Source organism: Mirounga angustirostris, unplaced genomic scaffold, assembly GCF_029215605.1.
Source record: "Mirounga angustirostris isolate CCGP_5_RB_7025 unplaced genomic scaffold, mMirAng1.0.hap1 SCAF_10, whole genome shotgun sequence".
Classification (NCBI taxonomy): Eukaryota; Metazoa; Chordata; class Mammalia; order Carnivora; family Phocidae; genus Mirounga; species Mirounga angustirostris.
Genome location: NW_026991718.1, coordinates 76087570 through 76108332, shown reverse-complemented (window position 1 = coordinate 76108332; position 20763 = coordinate 76087570). Strand labels below are relative to the sequence as shown.

The 20763-nt window shown below is 51.8% G+C and overlaps 2 protein-coding genes across 4 annotated transcripts; both read left to right on the top strand.

Moving 5' to 3' along the window:
* Nucleotides 1–1278: 1278 nt before the first annotated feature.
* On the top strand, nt 1279–11876 carry ANKRD39 (ankyrin repeat domain 39). 3 transcript variants are annotated; one of them, XM_064572571.1, is made up of 5 exons: nt 1279–1434; nt 6249–6352; nt 6780–6983; nt 7662–7839; nt 11483–11626. In XM_064572571.1, exons 1-5 carry the CDS (start codon nt 1335–1337, stop codon nt 11488–11490), a joined length of 594 nt encoding a protein of 197 aa, XP_064428641.1. In that variant the 5' UTR covers nt 1279–1334; the 3' UTR covers nt 11491–11626. The 3 variants fall into 3 exon arrangements, with proteins under 3 accessions (XP_064428641.1, XP_045741083.1, XP_064428642.1); XM_045885127.3 differs by lacking the exon at nt 7662–7839 and having other exon boundaries at nt 11483–11876; XM_064572572.1 differs by lacking the exon at nt 11483–11626 and having other exon boundaries at nt 7608–7754.
* Nucleotides 11877–14159: 2283 nt separating this feature from the next.
* On the top strand, nt 14160–20762 carry ANKRD23 (ankyrin repeat domain 23). Its single transcript, XM_064573534.1, is given in 10 exon segments — nt 14160–14186; nt 15478–15621; nt 15809–15843; nt 15845–15895; nt 15897–15933; nt 16680–16808; nt 17047–17142; nt 17227–17325; nt 17442–17693; nt 17772–20762. Coding segments are annotated over 10 exon segments (1146 nt in total). The 3' UTR covers nt 18048–20762.
* Nucleotide 20763: the final 1 nt, after the last annotated feature.

Below are 20763 nucleotides of genomic sequence, written 5' to 3'. Positions count from 1 at the left end.
CTCCCCGTAGTTCTGGGGCAGCTGCCCCTAATGTTATCCCTGCGTGCTTGTGCCCCTCTCCAGAGGGGGGATAGCCCAGGCTCCAGCGTTTCCCCACAGTGGTAGCTGTGGGGCTGGGAACCAGACCAGGGCCACAGGCTCTTGGGAGGCAGCTGGCAGCTTTGGGTTCTGGCCAAAAGGAGAAGTTAGGGCATTGGGAGGAAGGCCTGAGAGGAGGGGCCTGCCTTCCCAGAGCTCTGGGAAGGGGAAGTGGGAGTGAGGAGCTAAAGGAGGGGAACTTCCTAGAAAGCTTCAGGTTGTATGGACTGGCTTGTGTGAGGATGTTCCCAACTAGCCTAGGGAGGAAAGTTTACTTCCAGCCTTCTGCCTACGCTCCAGGAATGTTCGTCTTGGATGCTTCAGCAATGTGGAACATGGAACTTGCCCCCCCCCCCACCCAGTGTGCACCAAGCCACTGTCCTATTAGAGGAGTGGGCACAGGGAGGGCCCAGACTGGATTCTGTAATTCATGTCCACAGACGGAGGCAGTCGTGAAATGGGCTCCCTACATTTGACTGGTCTGGAGGGCCTGCGGTGGCTGGAAGGGGCTGCTGCCCTGCGTGTCCTTAGCTGTAGGAAAGGGCTGTGATCTGCCGACTTCTGGGTACGCTAAGCTTCCATCATGGTCAGTAAACCTCAGGCCCTAGGATGTCTTGCTATATGAAGATTGATCCGGTGAAGTAGGCTCCCACTGGAGTTGGGGAGTTCCGCACAACCCAAGGCCCTATGCTTGCCCTTGGGGCTTATGTGCTCCTAGTGCAAAAGTTGTGGCCACCTGCCTCCCACGGGTTTTCGGGAAATGGGCAGGAGGCGCTGGAGGAGGAAAGGGGAAGCGAGGTCACTGGGCCTGGGGTGGTGCGGAAAGGCGGGGCGGAGGACCTTGGGGCGCGCCCGGCGACTCCCTGCCTTAGGGAAACCGGTGGGACGCAGGGAACCTTGGAGGGCTGGGCTCTGGCGGGCGGCCAAGCCGCCCGCTGCGTCCCCACACCCTACAGGGCTCCACACGCCCTACGCGGCCGGCGGCCCGGGCGCCATCCGCCGGCAGTCCGGGTCTGGGCATCCTGCGCGGCGCCCTCGGCACTCTGCTTGGCCTGGGACGCCCTCGCGCGGCCCCCTCGGAGCGCGGTGCAGCGCCGCAAACCCCGCCCCGCCGCCTCGATTGGTTCCCGAGCTACTGGCGCGGCTGGGCTCTGGTACTGGCGCTGCTGCGTCCGCCCCGCCCCGGCCCGCCCCACCCACCCGTCGCGGCCGCGCGTGCGCACAACAGCGGGGGCGGAGCGGGCTCTGGGGTCGACATGGCGGCGCCGCGACCCTGCGCGGACGGCCCTTGCTGCTCCTGGCCAGGTTCGGCGTCCAGCGTGCAGCAAACGCTGGACGAGATGGACTTCGACAGGGGTGAGACTCCCGGCTTTCTCCAGATCGCGGAACAAGGAGATGGCCGAGAAGCGGGGCCCCGAGGGCCGCAGCGGGCCTGGTGGGAGCATGGGCGGACGGCGGGCTTACAGCCCCCGCGTCACTGAGATCCCGCCAGGGACCCGGCACGAGCTCGGCCTCTAGAAACTTCGTCTCGCGCGCAGATTGGGAAACGGAGGCCCTCGTTTTGGTAACTTTCCCAAGTGGTCGGCCCGGCTCCTTAGCTGGTGTGCCCGCGGGAGGCTCGGGCCCTCTCGGTGGTCGGGCGGGGGTGTGAGTGTGTGGGGGGGGGTTGTCGGGAAGCAGAATCTGCAGTCGGATTATTGCAGCCACCTTGAGGGCAGCTTCAGAGGGCGGGCTGCGCTGCGAAGGGAACTGACGTTCTGACCTCCGATGTGTCAGGCCCTGTATGGTTTAGATACGGCACACATGGCCCTCGACGCAGGTGATGTTATCCCCACCTTTGGGGCCCAGAGGGGTAACTCTTTTACCCCACACTGTAAGGAGATTATATCGTCTGTAAGGAACAGAGTAAAGCTGAAAAACAAGGCCGCTCCTACTCGGAGGCCGTGCATCACCTGTCAGTGCAGAGGCAGCTTATGCGGTGATAACATTCTCATCAGCTGCTGGGTGGATGCTACGGCTTTTTATGCATTCTGATTTAACTTACTGTTAAGTGGCTCTTGCACCTGCTTACCTCCCTCCACGTCGCCACCCTCTGGGCTTCTGAAGCAATTCCTTCATGGGCCTTCCTGCTTCCACTCCTGCCCTCCTACAAAGCTTTCTACTCCACACAGAAGCCAGAGTAACCGTTTGAATATATTAAATCAGATAATTTCATTGCTTTTAGAATAAGTTCAAATTCCCTTCATGGCCTACAAAACTGTGTGACCTGATCTTGCCTATACTACTTCTCCGCCCCCACTTTATTTCTCATCCTTTTCTTTCCCCACTCTATGCTTCAGCCACACTGGGCTCGTTTTGGTTTCACAGACATGCAAGATCTCTTTCTGACTTAAAGCCGTGGTACTTGCTGTCCCAGCTCCTTGGAATGAACTTTCTGCAGCATTAGGCTAGCTAATGCTTTTCTTCTGGTCTTGGCTCAAATGTCACCTCCTCAGAGAGACTCACCCTGAACACTGCATTCTGGTAGTTTTCAACTGGGGGGGTTGGGCAACACCCCATTCTAGTAGTTCTCAACTGGATGGGGGCAGTTGCAGTTCTGACCCTTAAGGGTGTTTGGCAATGTCTAGAAATAATTTCAGATGTTACAGCTGGGAGGATGCTACAGTCAGTCATCTAGTAGGTAGAGGCCAAGGATGCTAGTCTACATCCCACAATGCACAGGACTGTTCCTCATAACCAAGAATTAACTGGCCGAGTTGTGCAGCTGTTAAGAAAGAAACCTTGCCCTGTCCAAAGTAGGGTCCCTTCCCCTCCAGGTTACTCTGATATATCACCTTGCTTTCATCAAAGCAGTTTTTACAACCTGGTATTATTTTGTTTGCTTACTCATTATTTCCCACACGTGGGAAAGATCCTTGTGTGGGTCGTTGTTTTTTTTTTCATATCTCCTCTCTGGGTTCATTATCCCTTTTCCTGAAGTATAGCTTTTAAAAGTTTGTTCAGTGAGTATGATTCTTCATCTCTCTCCCCCTCTTTCTCTGTCTTGACTGGTAGCTTAGCCGGGTATAAAATTCTAGACTGACAATTATTTTACCCCCCTCAAACCTTTGAAAATATATTTATCTTCTTTTTCTGTTACTGCTGTTAAAAATTCTGCTGGGAGCACCTGGGTGGTTCAGTCAGAAGAGCGAGTGACTCGTGATCTCGAGGTCATTAGTTCAAGCCCCACGTTGGGTGTAGAGATTACTAAAAAATAAATAAATAAACTTTAAAAAAGTCCTGATAATCTGATTATAATTCTTCAGTGACTAATGATCTTTTCTTTTTGGTAATTTAAATGTTCTCTTTATTCTTGATGTCATTTTACCAGGGTAGATATGTTTTGATTAATTCTCCTTGGGATTTAATGTGGTTTTCATCTGAGAACTCATTGTTGTCTTTACTTCAGAATAATTCTCAGACGTTATCTCTTCAGGCATTTCCTCTCTCCCATTCTGTCCAGTTTTTCTCTTTTTTTTTGTTTGAAACTCCTGTTAGACATATGTTGGTACATTCTGCCTTTCATGTTTCCTTACCTCTCTTTAATATTTTTCTCTTTACCATTCTGCATTCTGGGTGATTTCCAAGTCACTCATTCCCTCCCGGGTGGGTCTGCAGTACTGTCCAGCCATCTGTTGTTGTTTTAGTTCAATGATTCTATTTTTTAATTTACTGACTTTTAATTAATTAATTTTTTAAAGATTTTATTTATTTGAGAGAGAGAGAGACCATGAGAGCAGGAATACAAGCAGGGGGAGTGGGAGAGGGAGAAGCAGGCTTCCCACCGAGTAGGGAGCCCGATGTGGGGCTCGATCCCAGGACCCTGGGATCACGACCTGAGCTGAAGGCAGACATTCAGTGACTGACCCAGGTGCCCCTACTGACTTTTTTTTTTTAATTTTTTTTTTTTAAAGATTTTATTTATTTGACAGAGAGAGCACAAGCAGAAGGAGAGAGAGGGAGAAGCAGGCTCCCTGCCAAGCAAGGAGCCCAATGCGGGACTCGATCCCAGGACCCTGGGATCATGACCCGGGCCGAAGGCAGCCGCTTAACCAACTGAGCCACCCAGGCGTCCCCCTACTGACTTTTTTTTAAAAGCAATCTGTACACCCAGCCTGGGGCTTGAACTCATGACCCTGAGATCAAGAGTCACATGCTCTACTGGCTGAGCCAGCCAGGCAGCCCTGACTTTGTTTCAGATCTCCTTGTTCTTTTTTTTCTCCCTAATGTTCTGCTGATTTGTGGATTGTATTCCTTCATCTCTGTGAACACACTAAATGTTGTTTTAAAGTCTTTTAGATTGTGCTATTATGGCTCATTTTTGAAGTACGCATTTTTCCATTTGTTGTATTTGCTGACTATCTCATGTGGCAGTGGATTACTTCTTGTTTTGCAGCTTTTAATTTTTGAGCTCACTGGTGGCGGGGGGGGGGGGGGGTGTCTTCTCTTGTTAGAGGTTATCCACAACAGAGCCACACCTTTGTTGGCTTGTGGGAGTATCCTTATGGGACATTTTTTTAAAAGTTGCCTCTGTGCAGCCCTTATAGCATTCACTTGTCTGGATCCATTTTTATGACAGATCCTTAGTGTGGGGGTTTTGCTCCCTAAGGCTATAAATAGATATAGGTCCCCTTATACAGTGATGTATGTCAACTATTTCTCTATAAAGCTGGAAAAGAGATCATACAGTTAATGAAGTTTACATGATGGGAAAAATGCAAAAGTAAATAAATATACAGATATATATGTATACATATAACACCTCCAAGTTGAATGGGTCATGGTATCTGATTTTTTAGGTTTCTTCTGCCCCTGCTGTCTTCTCACACCTATTGAAACGGTGCCTTTCTCATTTCCTTTTTCTCTTCAGATGTCACCTTATCAGAGATGCCATCCCCGACCACCGCTTGTATCCCTTCTGTTTTCTTTTTCTTCATAGTCCTTAGCACCACCTGATTTCTCTCTCTTTTTTTTTCTCATCTGCTTCCTTTAATTAGAAAGTAACCTCCATAAGACCAAAGCTTTGGGGGCAGCCCTGGGGATTGGGGACCTTTAATTCTTGGCTGGCCTCTAGTGCTCAGAACAGTGCCAGATACATGATAGGTATTCAGTAAATATTTGCTGAATGAGTGAACTGCCTGGGCCTGGTAGCTTGCTTTCTGCTGCTGTTCAGGAAAGTAGAGATTTTCTAGTCCCAGTTCACCCATGAGGTGGTACTTCCTGTCTCTCAGCTTTGTGCACGGAACTTTGTTGTGTCTGTTCCTGGCCATGCACGTGCCCTGCGGCCTTTGCTCCAGACCCTGCCTAGTTGTTCAAGCCGGAGCCTCTAGGATGTGTGTCTGTTTACAAGGACTTTTAGGATTCTGCAGATGGAGTACCTGCTCACCACTTTGGCTATGGTTTTCATCTTCTCTGGCAACTGGCCCTGTCCTTATCTTGCTTTTGAATTTGCCTATGTATTCAGACATTTTATACATTACTTTATTTAATATTTATGTGTTTGAAGTGGGAAGAAGGGATTTGCGCCTGTCTAACCCTACTGTCTTGATTAGATAAAGCTCCTTGTCTGTCTTGCTCACAGCTCTCTCACCAGCACCTAGGACAGTCCTTAGCACAGAGATTTCAGTTAAATTTTTTAAAAGATTTTTGTTTAATTGATTGATTGATTGGAGGGACAGAGGGAGAGAGAATCTCAAACTGAGCACAGAGTCTGACTCGGGGTTTGATCCCAGGACCCTGAGATCATGATCTGCGTCCAAACCAAGGGTCAGGCACGCAACTGACTGAGCCACCCAGGCGCCCCTCAGTTAATGTTTGTTGAATGAGTAAATCCCCCCCTTTTTTTTTAAAGATTTTATTTATTTATTAGAGAGAGAATGAGAGAGAGCACATGAGGGGGGAGGGTCAGAGGGAGAAGCAGACTCCCTGCTGAGCAGGGAGCCCGATGCGGGACTCGATCCCGGGACTCCAGGATCATGACCTGAGCCGAAGGCAGTCGCTTAACCAACTGAGCCACCCAGGCGCCCGTAAATCCCCCCATTTTATAGATGAGAAAATGGTGGTCAAGAAGTCAAGCACTGAAAGTCTCCAGTCATTCAGCATTATTCAGCACTTTGGCTGTCTTTCCACAGGAATCTGGTCGGCAGCCCTGAATGGAGACCTAGGCCGAGTGAAATATTTCATCCAGAAGGCAGCAGACCCTAGCCAGCCCGACTCGGCTGGCTACACGGCTCTGGTGAGCTGGGGAGGGAAACCTGCACTCGGGATACCTGCCCTCTCTGGCGGAGGGGGTGATGTTGCCCGTGCTGCCCCCTGTTCTTCTCTCCCAGCAGGTTTTGAGTTTTAAGCATTGTGTGAACCTTGTTCTAGGTTTGTTTGTTTTTTTCCTTAGTGTTAAGTGCTTTACATCATTTATTTAATTTCATTTACCTAACAATCCTGTGAGGTAGGAATGATTATTATCCCCACTTTGCTGATGAGGAAGCTGATGCTAGAAATGAAGCGGCTTGTCTGGGTCACATGGCTGGCGGACGTGGCCTCTGAGGTCGTTACCGTCCTCTCGCCTACCCTGTAGCCTGCTCCAGAGCCCGTGCTCTCCCCCGCCCACCGTCCTGCCGCCTGCCTGGGCTCTGCTGTCTGACCTCGCTCTCCGTCCCCTGCAGCACTATGCCAGCCGCAACGGGCACTATGCCGTGTGCCAGCTCCTGCTGGAAAGCGGGGCTAAGTGTGATGCCCAAACGCACGGGGGCGCCACCGCTCTGCACCGGGCCAGCTACTGTGGGCACACCGAAATCGCACGGCTCCTGCTGTCTCACGGGTCCAACCCTAGGTTGGTGGACGACGATGGCATGACCAGTCTGCACAAGGTATGCCGCCCTTCCCCCTTCATGATCTTGGCTTTTGTTCAGTGGAGAAAACACGGGGAAAGCAGAGAAGCACTTGCAATGTCCGTGCTTACCAGTCATCCCTTGAGGGTTAATGTACAATGTGCCAGCAGTTTCCTTGGGCGTGTAAATTAGAATTACACGTACGGCGTCATTTTTTTTTCTTTGCTTTCATGATATGTCATGAATGCTTTTCCGTGAAGTTAGTTTTCCGAAGCTCACATCTACTCTCGCCTACCCCTGTAGCCTGCTCGCCGTACGGTAGCCAGGGTGACCACTTCATTAACTTTCTGCTGACCAGAAATACCTGCACGTGGTGAAGAGTTTGAGGAGTACAAAACAGTGCAGTGTGAAAATGTCTCCCTTCCACCCTGACCCCTGGTCCCTCAGTCTTCCGGGACACCCTGCTCAAGGCATCCCTTTTACTGATTGCTTATGCATTTTAGAGAAGCGGTTTGTGCAAATTTATGGTGTGCGTGTGTAAACGTATTCTCTTATGAACTTTAAAACAGAAAAACGTAAGTTGACTGCATGACTTACCATGAGAGCCTGTGGCAGACACTTTTTGCTGTCCACCAAAAATTTGTGCTCACTCTTTCGTATTAGAGACCTGTCCCTCAGACGGGGCTCTACAGTCTCAGACTACGTTCCGCTCCCTAGCGTGGCGAGTTCTCAGCCACCAGAAGACAAGACGCACCGACGAGCTTTTTTTCCAGGAGGAGAGCTTTTAGGAGCCAGTGTTCCTACTCCGCACACTCTACTCCGTCGCCCCAGCCCGTAGCTGAGACACCTAGGGGTTGGCAGATCCCCAGCAAGCAACCTGGACTTCAGAAACATGGTAGGACAGAAAGGTGCCTGCTTAGCGACAGCAGCCTTGAAATGTGACGGCCACAAAGATAGAGGTCTTGTTTTTATTTTGTACACCTGGCTGTTGAATAACACGTTATTACCATTATTTTTTAATGTATGATGGGAATGGAGTAACACTTTGGTAGAGACACTAGTAGATATATTAAAAAAATACACGTAGCAAGTTTTGTTTTTGTTTTTTATGCTTCATGACACACCTTCCGTGAGGCACAGGCGCACCTCAGAGACATGCAGACCTCCGTAATAAAGCAAGTCGGGTGAGTCTTGGTTTCCCAGGACACACAAAAGTTACGTTTATACTACACTGTAGTCTATTTAGTGTACACTAGCATTATGTCCAAAAAAAAATCATGTATGAAAGTTAGTTTAAAAATACTTTATTGCTAACAAATGCTAACCATCATCTGACCTTTCAGCAAGTTGTAATCTTTTAACTGGTAGAGGGTCTTAGCTTGATGTGGATAACTGCTCAGCGTATCAGGGAGGTCAGGGTAGGAGTTGCTGAAGGTTTAAGAAACTGCTGTGGCTCACCGATTCTTGAAATAAGACAGCAGTGGACTTTGCCACATTGACTGACTCTTCCTTTCACTGGAGCGCTGAGAGGCCATTGCAGGGCTATTAATTGGCTTACTTTAAATATTGTCGTTCAGGGAGTAGGGAGGCACGAGGAAGAGAGAGAGAGAGACTGGGGGAGCAGTCAGAACCCATACATTTATAGATTAGCTCCTCTGTCTTATATTGGTGCGGTTTAGGCATCCCAAAATGACTAGAGTAGTAACATCAGAGATCAGTGATCACAGATAACAGATATAATAATCATGAAAAAGTTTGAGGGGCGCCTGAGTGGCTCAGTCGTTAAGCGTCTGCCTTCGACTCAGGTCATGATCCCAGGGTCCTGGGACTGAGCCCCGCATCGGGCTCCCTGCTCCACGGGAAGCCTGCTTCTCCCTCTCCCACTCCCCCTGCTTGTGTTCCCTCTCTCGCTGTGTCTCTCTCTGTCAAATAAATAAAATCTTAAAAAAAAAAAAAAAAAAAAGTTTGAAGCAGTTCAGGAATTACAAAAATGTGGCACAGAGATACGAAGTGAGCAAATGCTGTTGGAAAATGGCACCAAAAGACCTGCCCGGTGCGGGGTTGCCACAGATCTTCACTTGGTAAAAACACAGTATCTGCATAGCGCGGTAAAGCAAAGTGCAACCAAATGAGGTGTGCCCGTGTAGAAGACAGTCAGACACAGAAGCAGAGTGGGGTGGTGGTTGCCGGGGCAGTGGGGAGGGGGGTGGGGGGTGCTGTTGAGCTGGCGCAGCATCACTGAGGGGAGCTGATGAAGCGCAGCGGATCTGCGCTGTGTCAGTAGGTGACCGTGCTTAATAAGCTTTAAGTTTGTTAAGAAGGGGGCGCGCCTGACTGGCTCAGTCGGTAGAGCGTGGGACTCGTGATCTCAGCCCTACGTTGGGCGTGGATAGGGGGGTGGTGGCTATCATTTAACAAAAACAAAACAAACAAAAAACAATTACCAAAAAACTATAAAAAAATAGATTTGTTAAGAAGTCAGATCTCATGTGAAGTGTTCTTACCATAATAAAAAATTGGGTGGGGGTCTGTTTCAAGGACCAACTTAATTTTTAGGAAGCCAGATGTATTTCATTGTCCAAGGATTTGCAGATATATTACCCTTGCGTCCACTCAAGGGAAGATGTCAACATTTCCCTCCTCCAGTTTCTTTTTTCTTTTCTTTCTTTCTTTTTTTTTTCTTTAATCTAAGTCATCTCTATGCCCAGCGTGAGGCTCAAACTCACCACTCGAGATCACGACTGTCATGCTCTCCCGATTGAACCAGCCAGGTGCCACTATCTTGAGCTCTCATCCCCTTGTCACTTACACTCAGGCCCCCTCTCTTGACCCCGTCATGGTGACACTCCAGGACCTTACCTGTCAAGCTGTCCCCGGCTCAATGCCTCTCCTCTCCCAGTTTTCATCTGGCTTGTTTCTGTCCTTCCTTCTGGATCTTAGCTTCTACCTCACACTCAGAGAGCTTTCCTGTTCTCAGACGTGGGTAGTTCCCCCAACTGTGTGTGCAAAAGCACCCTGCACTTGACTCCTCATACCTTTTCTCCCTCTTAAATTCCGTCTGAGCTCTCTGTCCCCAGAGACAGCGAAGACTTGATCTTGTTTACTGTCATAGCCCCAGCTCTTGGCACAGGTGCCCAGTGAATATCTGCTGAGTGAACACCTGGGTGACGTTTTATTTTCTCTTAAGATCCTTGCCAGTTGAAGAGGCAGACTGCTTATTCCTTGACGGTCTACAGTGGTGTTGCTCGGACGGTCTAACTCCCTTGGAGGGTGTGTACGGGCAAGACACTGCACGCGAGCGCGCGCATGGTGCTGGCTGGTCTTACGGCCTGAGGCCTTTTCAGTGCCTCTCTGGCCTTTCATTCAGGGGATGCAGATATGGGAAGAGTGGAATTGTTCTTTCTTTTTTTAACAAATAAGCTACTTGCAAACTCTGGTACTTTTTTTTTTCTACAAAATTCTTTGGAATGCATCTCACATCTCCCCAGAATGCACCCCAGAACTACTCACAACATACCACTGCCTGAATTGAGGCAACAAAACTGAGAACCTTAGGTCTGTACTCAACAAGAGGACCTGCTAAATAAAGATCTGGATTCAAATTTGAGGTGGTATTTGCTACTAATATTAATTTTGACACCTCTCAAAAGCTCCGTGGTACATCAGTGACTATTGGGAGGAGCAGGGAATCGAGTGCTATAACACGGTTGTTAAAAGAGTTGAGACTTGGCAGTCAGACAGACCTGGTTTAGGATCCCCAGGCTGCCACACCAGCACTGTGACATTGGACAAGTCACTTACCTTGTATGAGCCTCAGTTTCTTCATCTGTAAAATGGGAATGATGATAGTTCCTACCTCTGATGGTTATTATGAAAGTTATATAAGCTGATCTGTGTAAATCACCTTAACTCTCTTTTCTGGAGGAGGTAGGTTGAAAATTGATGTCCAGGTTGGGATCGTCTATTTCAAAGGAAGAGGAGAAAGCCGGGAACCTGGACCCATTTTTCTCTGCTCATCTGTACGTTCCCAGAGGGCGGAGGCCGTGTCTGGTGTATCTTGTGCCTACGGTGCCCAGCTGATAGATGACTGAACATTTATAAGGGACACTTAGAGATCCAAGGTTCTGTATTTGTTTTTGTTTGTTCAAGATTTTATTTTTAAGTAATCTCTATACCCAACGTGGGACTTGAACTCACAATCCTGAGACCAAGAGTCGCATGCTCCATCAACTGAGCCAGCCAGGTGCCCGTCTATATTTATTTTTAATGTGCAGGCCGGACAGAGAAGAATGGCTACTGAGCAGAGGACACCAGAAAGAAAAACTCAAGCTAACTGCCAGGAATGGCACTAGAGAATTCCACCAACCTTTATGCAAGTCGTTGGGATTTGGTAGGAAGTAGGGTAAATCTACTCAAATAGCCGGTGTCTCCCATTTCCATAAGACCTGTTTTAGGACCAAGAGATTCCCCGAAGTGGAGCAAGAAAGGGTAGAGCCCAGTGGGGATATGGCTTTTGATTCATGCATCTTTCTCCACAGGCTGCTGAGAAGGGTCATGTGGACATTTGCTCCCTGCTGTTGGAACACAGCCCAGCCCTGAAGGCTGTCCGGGATCGGAAGGCACGACTAGCATGTGACCTGCTGCCCTGCGACAGTGACCTGTGGGACCTGCTGGCCACCTGAGCCGCCACCTTTCTGTCTCAGGCTGCCGTGCAAGAGGACCCAGACTAGCCCTCCTAGCCCCTGCCTTGGCCAGCATCCGTGCTGCAGGGTGGGAACCTGAGGCCTGAAGAGCCCTATTCTGGCCACTCGGGGAGCGAGGGAGTAGATGCGGGGCTGTAAGTGCTTAAGCCTGGACAGATGATCATATTCTAAATTAGTTCACGTGGAAACACTATCCGTTTGGAAAAAATAAAGTTGTATCCTTACCTCATCCCATGCACAAAAATAAATTTCAAGTAGATTAAAGACCTAAGTATAAAAACAGAACTACGTAAGTATTAGAAGAAACTGGGACATATGACAAAAGCTGCTTTCTAGCTGAATGTCCTTGGGAAAGGTCACTTTGCCCATCTGTCCCTGCTTCCTCATCTGTGAGGTGAGGATGATTATAACAGGGCCTGCTTCGGTGGCCTTGCGGAGGTCAAATGAGCGAATATGTGGAGGGCACCAGAGTGTGCCAGGCATGCTGCACGCTGTCCGAGCGCACACTTCCTCACCTTTCCTTTTAACAACCGAATAGACTAACAAGTGCTGTTGCTTCGTTGTGCATTGCTAATGACCGCCTGTCTTCGCTGAACTTCCTGTCCATAACTACGGCCTGTTTAAAGATTTTCTTCCTTTTATTGATTCATAAGGAGTTACGTATTCTGGATATTAATCTTGTTTTTTATATATATATATATATATATATATTTTTTTTTTTTAACCATCACTTTGTTGGTATCTGTTCATGGAATTCGGTACACCCACCATAGACGGGAGTTTGGGAATATCTATTAAAATTTAGATGAGGGCCAATAATTTCTCTGTAGCTACCTAGAGAAATACCCACGTATACAAAGATAATTTACTTACAGAGACATCTACAGAGTTGTGCTATAATGTAAGGAAGAAAGGAGGTAAGCTCAGTGTTCCCTGCTAGGGAAAGGATTAAATTCTGGTACATGGGTCACTGGAGTGCAGTGTAAGACTAACAGGGAAAGTGTGCTAAGCTGCAGTCACAGTATGATGCCTCTTAAGACCCGTCTATGGAAACCTGCATGTACGTACACAAAATTACAGGAAAAAAGTCGAGGATATATATTACACTGGCACCTGGGGTGTCTCCTGGTCTGCTGTGGTGAAAGTGGTTTGTCAAGTGCGTCTTGAGCTTTATTCTGTTTGTTTTTTACAAGGAATAACTTTTTTGTAAGAATTAATACCAGTCAGTTTCCTGTGGAAGAAACTAGTTTTCTGGTGAGAATTTCAGATGAAGGGTGTTGGTGTAAGATGCCCTTGTCCTTGAATGTTGAAGGAGAGGAGTTTTAGAGTCGGCAGATAGTAGAGACCAAAGCCAAAGTCTGTCTTGTCTTACCCTCACTCTAGTCTAGGCAGCTCTCCCTTTTCATAACCAAAGGCAAGAAATCACCTTTGACAAAAACCCCTGATGCATAGGGACTGAGTTTCTTTTAAAAGCTCTGGGTTCCCTAAGTCTCAGAACTTGGATGTATTTACTGAGAAGCCAGCCATGGGTGGAACCATTCCCAGCCCTATGGGGCCTTGGGCTGTCCTTGACCTGTAGTTCTCCCTCTCGTTCTGGTCATCCCTGCTCATATAGCTCCAGTTCTGGAGTCTTACTTACGATCAGATTTCCTTTCAAAGGTCAAGGCAGAATTCAAGGCCCAGCTGGGTGAAGGGCATGCTGGGCATCTTAAATGAGGAAGTTTGACTTTGGTGGCTTGAGACAGGTTGATTGGTGACTAGATTAATGGCTAACATCTCAGTCCAGCTTCCCTGTGGGATGGCGTGCTCCCTGCCCAGGAGAGCAGGAAGGGACCTGCATGTGTGGGGCGTGGAAGGCTTTTCAAGAGGCAGGGGCTGCTGATGACAGACTGGACTTGGCTCCTGGCCGTGGTGTAGTTTAATACGCTGGCTCTCGGAGTGGTGAGGGAGAAGCGGGGGGCGCCTGGGGAAGGAAAGCAGAAGTATGGAGGGCAGCCTTGAAACTGGGAGTGGGGCAGTTGCTTGAAGTCTGATCTCCTGGAGGTGCCATGCAGATTCCTGCCGCAGACGTCAGCCTCTTGGGCCTTTCCTTTCCGGGGTCCTCTCTAGGATTCTGGCTTCCTTTTGCTCAGAACAGGCTGACGGGGTCTTTCAGGGTCTCAGGCACCTAGACCTGTGGCAACATGGAGGCTCACGCTCAACATTTTTCTAGTGGCCCAGGCACCCCCGGCCACACGTTTATTGGTCGAATTACTCCTGAGCAGGTGTAGGGGATGGCACAGGTGCAGGAGAGTGGGTGCCTGACGCTGCACCCGACGCAGCTCAGAGCGGCTCCTGCCTTCAGCGGGCTGCACACCCACATTGGTATTCTGGTCAGCGTCACAGAACCACTGAGCTCTCTGGCCCGGGCACAAGCCCCTGGCCTGCCCTGCCCCCAGGAGCCAGCTCTCCTGTAAGAGGGCTGAGCAGCTCAGCTCCTCTCACTGGGGGCGTGAAGAGCAGGGGGGGGACCATGGACGTCATCAGCATCCAGCAGTTGGTACGGACATACAGCGGTGGGGGTAGGAGGCAGGTCATGGTCTAGACGTCCCCAGGCCTGCCCAGCAGAACGAGGGGGCCCAGCTGGAGGGGGGCAGGCGGCTGCTTCCTGTGGTCGGAGGAGAGGTGTAGGAGCAGAAACACGCAGTTGTTTTCTGTCTGTCCAGTTCTGTGAGGCAGTGACAGACGAAGCAACGGGAAGATACCCGGTGATGGTGTAGACATGGCAGCCCTCGAGTTCAGGGAGTCTTGCCCTGGACTGTGATGGCAAAACAGGAAACAGCAGGCTACTCAGAAGACACGAGCATAGCTGCGGGGATTGAGCTCAGCTGCTGCCATAGCCATTGCTCTGGAAATGGTCCAGGGGGTCTGGCTGCCTTGGTCGGGGAGGAAGAAGGGTGCTCTGAGTTCCCTGGGCGGTGAGAGGAACGGTCACACTGGTGACGCTCTGGGGTGTCTGCTTTGGTGAGGTGGGCCCGGGAGGCCCAGGAGTCACGCTGCCCAGCAAGCCCCATTGCGACCCTGCCCGGTGCAGCTTGCAGGCCCAGAGGAGTGTTAGGTTGCCACCAGCGTTGGCTTTGGAAGAGAATACAGTTTGTTCTCTGTGGCTGGAAGCCCTGTGCTCTGCCATCCTATCATCCCAACCTTTTCCCTCTCCCCTAGAACGCTTATTCCTCAGTGCTCCCCAGCTCCTGAACGCCCGGTGGGGGCAGGAAGGAAGAGCAGATCACTGTACGGTGGGTTCTGGCCCGGTTTCCTCCTCACAGCCCCTTGAGCTGGGTGCTACTTTTACCCCATTCTAGTGATGAAGAAACAGAGTTTCACAAGAGCCAAGATTTGAACCCAGGAATTCAGAATTTTACCCAGGAGGCATCTCTGTTCCTCTGAGCTCAGGGTCAGGTGGCAGTATGGCGTGATCTGATAGGAATGTAAGGACGACAGCCCAGGAGGGAAGCTGAGGTGTCACCTGTCCCAAGCGTGCCTGGACACCAGCCCAGCAGTATAAATAGACACGGTGTCATGCCCCTGACCCTGTGTCCTGCGACAGGACATGGTAGGCGGTAGTTATCCTCCTGGGCCCCGGGCAACACTACAGTGGGTGAGAGCCAAGAGCCATGGGCATCAGGGAGCATGCCAGCAGAGCGCCAGGAAGCTTCGCCAAGGGTCAGGCCACTATGACATCCACAATGCTCTCTCTGTAGGTCACCTCTTGTCAGGATCCCTGTACTGCACAGCTGTTTCCTAAAGCTTCCTCATTTTTCTGAGTCTTTCTCCTTATCCCGCTCCTACAGGTACGTGGAGACAGAGTTGGAAGGAAAGTGTCAGGATGTGGACATGGAGTTCCTGATCCCGGAGGCGGGCCTGGGGCCTGGAGGCTGGGAGCTGAAGAGGCTGTGGCCCGGGAGCGGTGGAAACTGGGAGAAGAGAAGAAGAAAGTGAGCAGTGCTGGGGATGGGGGGTGGCGAGTGCCAACCCCAAGGTGGGCAGGCTCTGAGCCCCGAGGACCTCGGGTGGCTGGGGTCCCTCCTGCAGGTGGGAGAGGCGAGGGCCAGACCAACCCGGAGCCTGCCCCCGAGGCCTTGGCGCCCTGTGGCTGACCGCTGGCCTGCTCTTGTGCCCCAGCTTGAGAGATTTAACAGCTCCAGACGGAATCTGGAGACTGGCTGACTTGAAAAACTTGGTTCAAAGATGGGGAGAGAGGCGACTGAAATGCAGTCCCCCCTAGGGCACGTGAGCCCGTGGTTAAGGTGAGAAGTCGGGGTGGGGGGGGGCTTGAGTTTGTGAGGAAGCACTTCCTGTCGCCGCGGGAGGGCTTGGGGAAGAGCGGACACCGCCAGGGCCTGCTGAGCTGGACAGACTCCGTTCTGGAGGCCCCACAGCCCTCCTGTCTGTTTGCTGGGGCCACACGCACAGTGGCTTCAGCAGCAGAGATTTATTCTCCCAGTTCTGGAGGCTGGAAGTCTGAGATCAAAGTACCGGCAGGGCTGGTTCCTTCTGAAGGCTGTGGGGGAGAATCTGTCCCTGCCAGTCTGCTAGCTTTTGGTGCTTGGTGGCTAGCTTTGGTGTTCCTCGGCTTGTGGGTGCCTCACCCCAATCTCTCCTGAGTTCACAAGGCACTCACACTGTGCCCGCTGTGCCCACGTGTCCCCTTTCATTAAGGACACCAGTCATTGGATTAGGGCCCACTTTAGTCCAGTGTGACTTTATCTTAATTACAGCCTCAATGACCCTATTTCCAAATAAGGCCACATTTTGAGGTCCTGGGGTTGGGACTTCAACATACAAACTTGGGGCCAGGGGGCATGGCAACCGATAATGGGCGTAATAGGTCTCATCGGTCCGAATCTGGGGGAGGAAGGGAGTTAAGAATTACGGTTTGTACCAGCCACCAACCAACATGTAGTCCTCAGCTGGCTCTCAGGAGCTGCTCGGCTAGACTGGTGAAGACTGCGGTTTGCCAAAGTGATTTGGTCTCGCCCTGTAACCTACCCAGCCGCAGCCCCAGGCCCAGCCGGAGTCTGTGGAGGACCTGGAGATGCTCCTGAAGGCAGCTGCCGAGAGCCGGGAGGCCCTGACTGGCAAGTACCTGGTAGATGGAGGGGACCCCAGTGCCCATGACAAGGTAGCAAGTGGGGGAACTCGGACTACAGTGTCAGAGCTGCAGGGGTGCCATCCTCCGTGTGTTCCAGTCCTGGCCTGGGAAACTGCGGGCCTTTCCGGAGCCGGGAGGGAGGGGCCCTCGGTGTGAGCAGGAGCTGGTGCGTCCTTCTGGGGAACCTAGTCCTGGGACTAGGGCCCAGGGCCGGGCCTCTAGGGGGCGGCCGTGCTCCCTCTGCCTGATGTCCCGTCTCCACCCCCAGCTGCACCACGCCGCCTTGCACTGGGCCTGTCCGAAGGGTCATGGCCAGCTCGCGACCAAGCTGATGGAGGCAAGTGCTGTGGACACTCGCGACTTGGTGAGAACTGGGGAGGGGCCACCGTCACGGCAGACCCCGTCCCGCACCAGAGCGTGTCTGTGCATCGGTGCTTTTGTTTGGTAGCTGGACAGGACGCCGGTGTTCTGGGCCTGCTGTGGAGGACACCTGGACATCCTCAAACAGCTGCTTAGCCAGGGAGTCCAGGTCAACGCCCGGGACAGGGTGAGGGGTGCGCTGCTGCGGGGCGGCCTGTTCCCAGGGAAGAGAAAGCACAGCCCCTCGGTGTTATAAGGCAGCCTCCCCCTGGGGGGGCAGTGACAGGAATTCTCACCCCTTAGATCTGGAGCACCCCCCTGCACGTAGCCGTGCACACGAGACACTGTGACTGCCTGGAGCATCGTCGCATGTGGACCCACACTGATGCCCAGGACAAGGCAGGTGCTTGCTGTTTGGTTTGGGTCTGCTCCACCAGGGGATGGGGACTCAGGGAGCCTGAGTTCGGGGACTGCTCATGCCCACTGGACACTGCGGGGGGGGGGTGTCAGGAGGATGAGCCCCCTTTCCCCAAAGGAAGGGGACATGGCTGTGCATGAGGCTGCGTGGCACGGCCACTACAAAGCCACATCGGTGCCGCTGCTCTGGGGGGGCCAGGCTACGTAATGTACTAGGCCCCCTGGTCTGAGGAGGGTGGGGGGCTCCTTCGCAGGAGAAAAGGACTGATCCTGGGCCCTTGTTCCCAGGCTTCGGTGACCTCGGGGCAGCTGGCGCGAGATGGGCAGCGGGGCATCCGGGAAGCACTGCAGGCCCCCCGCGGGGCACCCTCGCACCCGGTCCTGCCGCCCACAGCCCCGCACGGTCACTTCTCAGCCACCATTCCACCCTTCACAGTCGTCCGCACCCCTCTGTGGTCTTCGTCCCTCTGGCCAGCCCCGCCCAGCAGGTGACAGAGCCGGCTTCCCTGGCTCCAAGGGTTGGCAAGGACTTGCTCCCTGCTGCGCTGTCGCCAGGAAGGGCGGACACGGGGAACCCCGGGGAAGCCGGACACAAAGCGGGTCCTCAGTGGCCCAGGTTGGAGCAACACTGAAGAGTCCTAAGCCTCGAGCTGCCCAGGGCTGGGCGCTCGATGTCCCCCCATCCTCCGCCTGGGCCCCTCCCTCCACAAGGGCCAGTGTCCCGCCCAGCCACCATCCAGGCCACACCGCTGTGGGGCACCACGCAGCTGGCCAAGGCCCTTGGGGCAGGGCTTTCTCTGGGGACTCCACTGCCCCCAGCTCCAGCCAGCTCAGGCCTTCTGGCTCCTGGAGCTGGGTGTGGCAGGCTGGAGGGGGTGCCTGACGGGGTCAAGACCCCACTGCCGCACCCGCCCAGTACCAGCCTGGTTGCCTCAGAAGCCCCGACACACAAGCCAGAGCTCACGTTTATTTTCAGGAAACCTCGTGCCCACATCTGCAGGCCTTGGTCCACCTGCCTGCTGCTCTCTAGCTGGCCAGCTGATGGCGCCCCGTGCCGGGGTGACATGCCTGGGAGCTGGGGATTGCTCGTGGCCCACCCAACTTTCGGGGTGGCAGCCCGCAACCCTCCTTTGCCCCAGGCAACGTCACTCTAGCACTAGAGCCTGAGCCCTGGCCTGGGCCGCGTGGCCGCACCTGCTCGGCCCTGAAGGGGAAGCAGAGAGTGAGCAGCACCCCTCCTGCTCCCCCATCTCTGCGTGGGGGCAGGGTCAGGACCCAGCTGCACACAAGTTCTCACACTTCCTTCCCCTCCCTGCCTTTTCTCTTTCACGCCGCGCTGGTGGAGACCCATGCTGCTGGCGGGGCTGGGCCCTGAACTGGCACAAAGTGAGTTTTAAGGAACTCTGCCCTAAATGGAGAACCACAGGCGGAGGGACCGGCTGATGAAGAGTCAGGCTCCCTTATGTACGTAAAGTACCTGGATGGACATCCCTTTTGCAGTTCTCTCTAGTCTAACGCGGCGGCCTTCTTGGGCCAAGCACAAGGCTATTCTCACTATGTGAAAAAGTGACTACAGCCCTCACGCACCTTCTCTTGCCACAGGCAGCTCCAGCCCTGCAGGGAACTGTGGTGACAGTTCAACCAGGTGCTGGAGCCAATAGGAGAAGCAGGTGTTCAAGTTCATGGAGAAGACGACTCTCCCCATCTAGAAGATGGGGACCCTTTTATACACTTCGTTTTTTGTTCATTAAAACTGTTGACTATCCATCACAGCCTAGTTGTTCTGGGCTGGAGGGTGGGGGCAGCTCATTAGGCCCAGGACCTGGTCTTCCTCAGCAGCAAAAGCTCAACCTGTTAACTGTATGGGCCTGACAGCAAGACAGGCCCCCAAGTGCAGAGTGGGGCATCCAGGCACTTGGCTCTTGTGCTCAAGGCATCTCTCCGCTCGTTGATGGCCAAGTTCAAAGAGCAGTGGTTCTCAGCCTTGGCTGCTTATCACAATCACAAGGAAGGTTTTAAAAGACCTGATGTGCAAGCTAATTAAATCAGCGTCTCTGGGGGTGGGACCCAGGTATCCCCATCATCATGCAGACGACATACCTATGTAGGAAATCCTTAGGAATCTACAAAAAACACCTAGAATAAGGGAGTTCAGCAAGATCTCAGAATATAAGATAAACCTACAAAGACGTTATTTCTACGTATTAGCAATGACTACATGAACACAAAAATTAAAAGCACAGTACCACTTAAAGTTGCCTTTAAAAACAAAATACTTAGATGTAAATCTAACACTTAAGAACTTGTATGTTGAAAACTACAACACACTGATGAATGAAATCAAAGACGACAAATGAGAGACATACCTTGTTCGTGGACTGGAAGATGAGATCTAGTAAAGATGTCAGTTCTCCCCAAATTGATACACAGCTTTAATGCAGCTCCTACCAAATATCCCAGCAAGATTTTTTTTGTAGATATAGTTAATAAGATGATTTAAAAACTCAGCTAAGGGACGCCGGAGTAGCTCAGTTGGTTAAGCATCCAACTCTTGATTTTGGCTCAGGTCATGATCTCAGGGTCTTGGGATCAAACCCCACATCGGGCTCCCTGCTCAGTGGGGAGTCTGCTTCTCCCTCTCCCTTTGTCCCCCCCACCCCCCCCGTGCTCTCTCACTCTTATCTCAAATAAATACATATTTTTTAAAGATTATATTTATTTGACAGAGACATAGCGAGAGAAGGAACACAAGCGGGGGAGTGGGAGAGGGAGAAGCAGGCTTCCCACAGAGCAGTGAGCCCGACGTGGGGCTCGATCCCAGGACCCTGGGATCATGACCTGAGCCGAAGGCAGATGCTTAACGACTGAGCCACCCAGGGGCCCCTCAAATAAATAAAAAAATAAAAAAATAGAAACATAGCTAAAACAATTTTGAAAAATAAAGTGGGACGAGCCAGTCTACCCAATTTTAAGACTTACTATAAAGCTATAGTAACTGGGGCACCTGGGTGGCTCAGTAGGTTAAGCGTCTGCCTTCGGTTCAGGTCATGATCCCAGAGTCTGGGGATCAAGCCCCACACTGGGGTCCCAGCTCAGCAGGGAGTCTGCTTCTCCCTCTCCCTCTGCTCCTTCCCCTGCTCACTCTCACTCTCAAATAAAATCTTAAAAAAAAAAAAAATTCAATAGAGGAAAAAGCATTTCGACAAAT

Coding starts and splice junctions, on each gene's coding strand:
- ANKRD39 (XM_064572571.1), top strand. CDS start 1,335: ATGGCGGCGCCGCGACCCTGCGCGGACGGCCCTTGCTGCTCCTGGCCA. Junction 6,353..6,779: donor CGGCTGGCTACACGGCTCTG/GTGAGCTGGGGA, acceptor CGTCCCCTGCAG/CACTATGCCAGCCGCAACGG. Junction 6,984..7,661: donor GCATGACCAGTCTGCACAAG/GTATGCCGCCCT, acceptor TCCGCTCCCTAG/CGTGGCGAGTTCTCAGCCAC.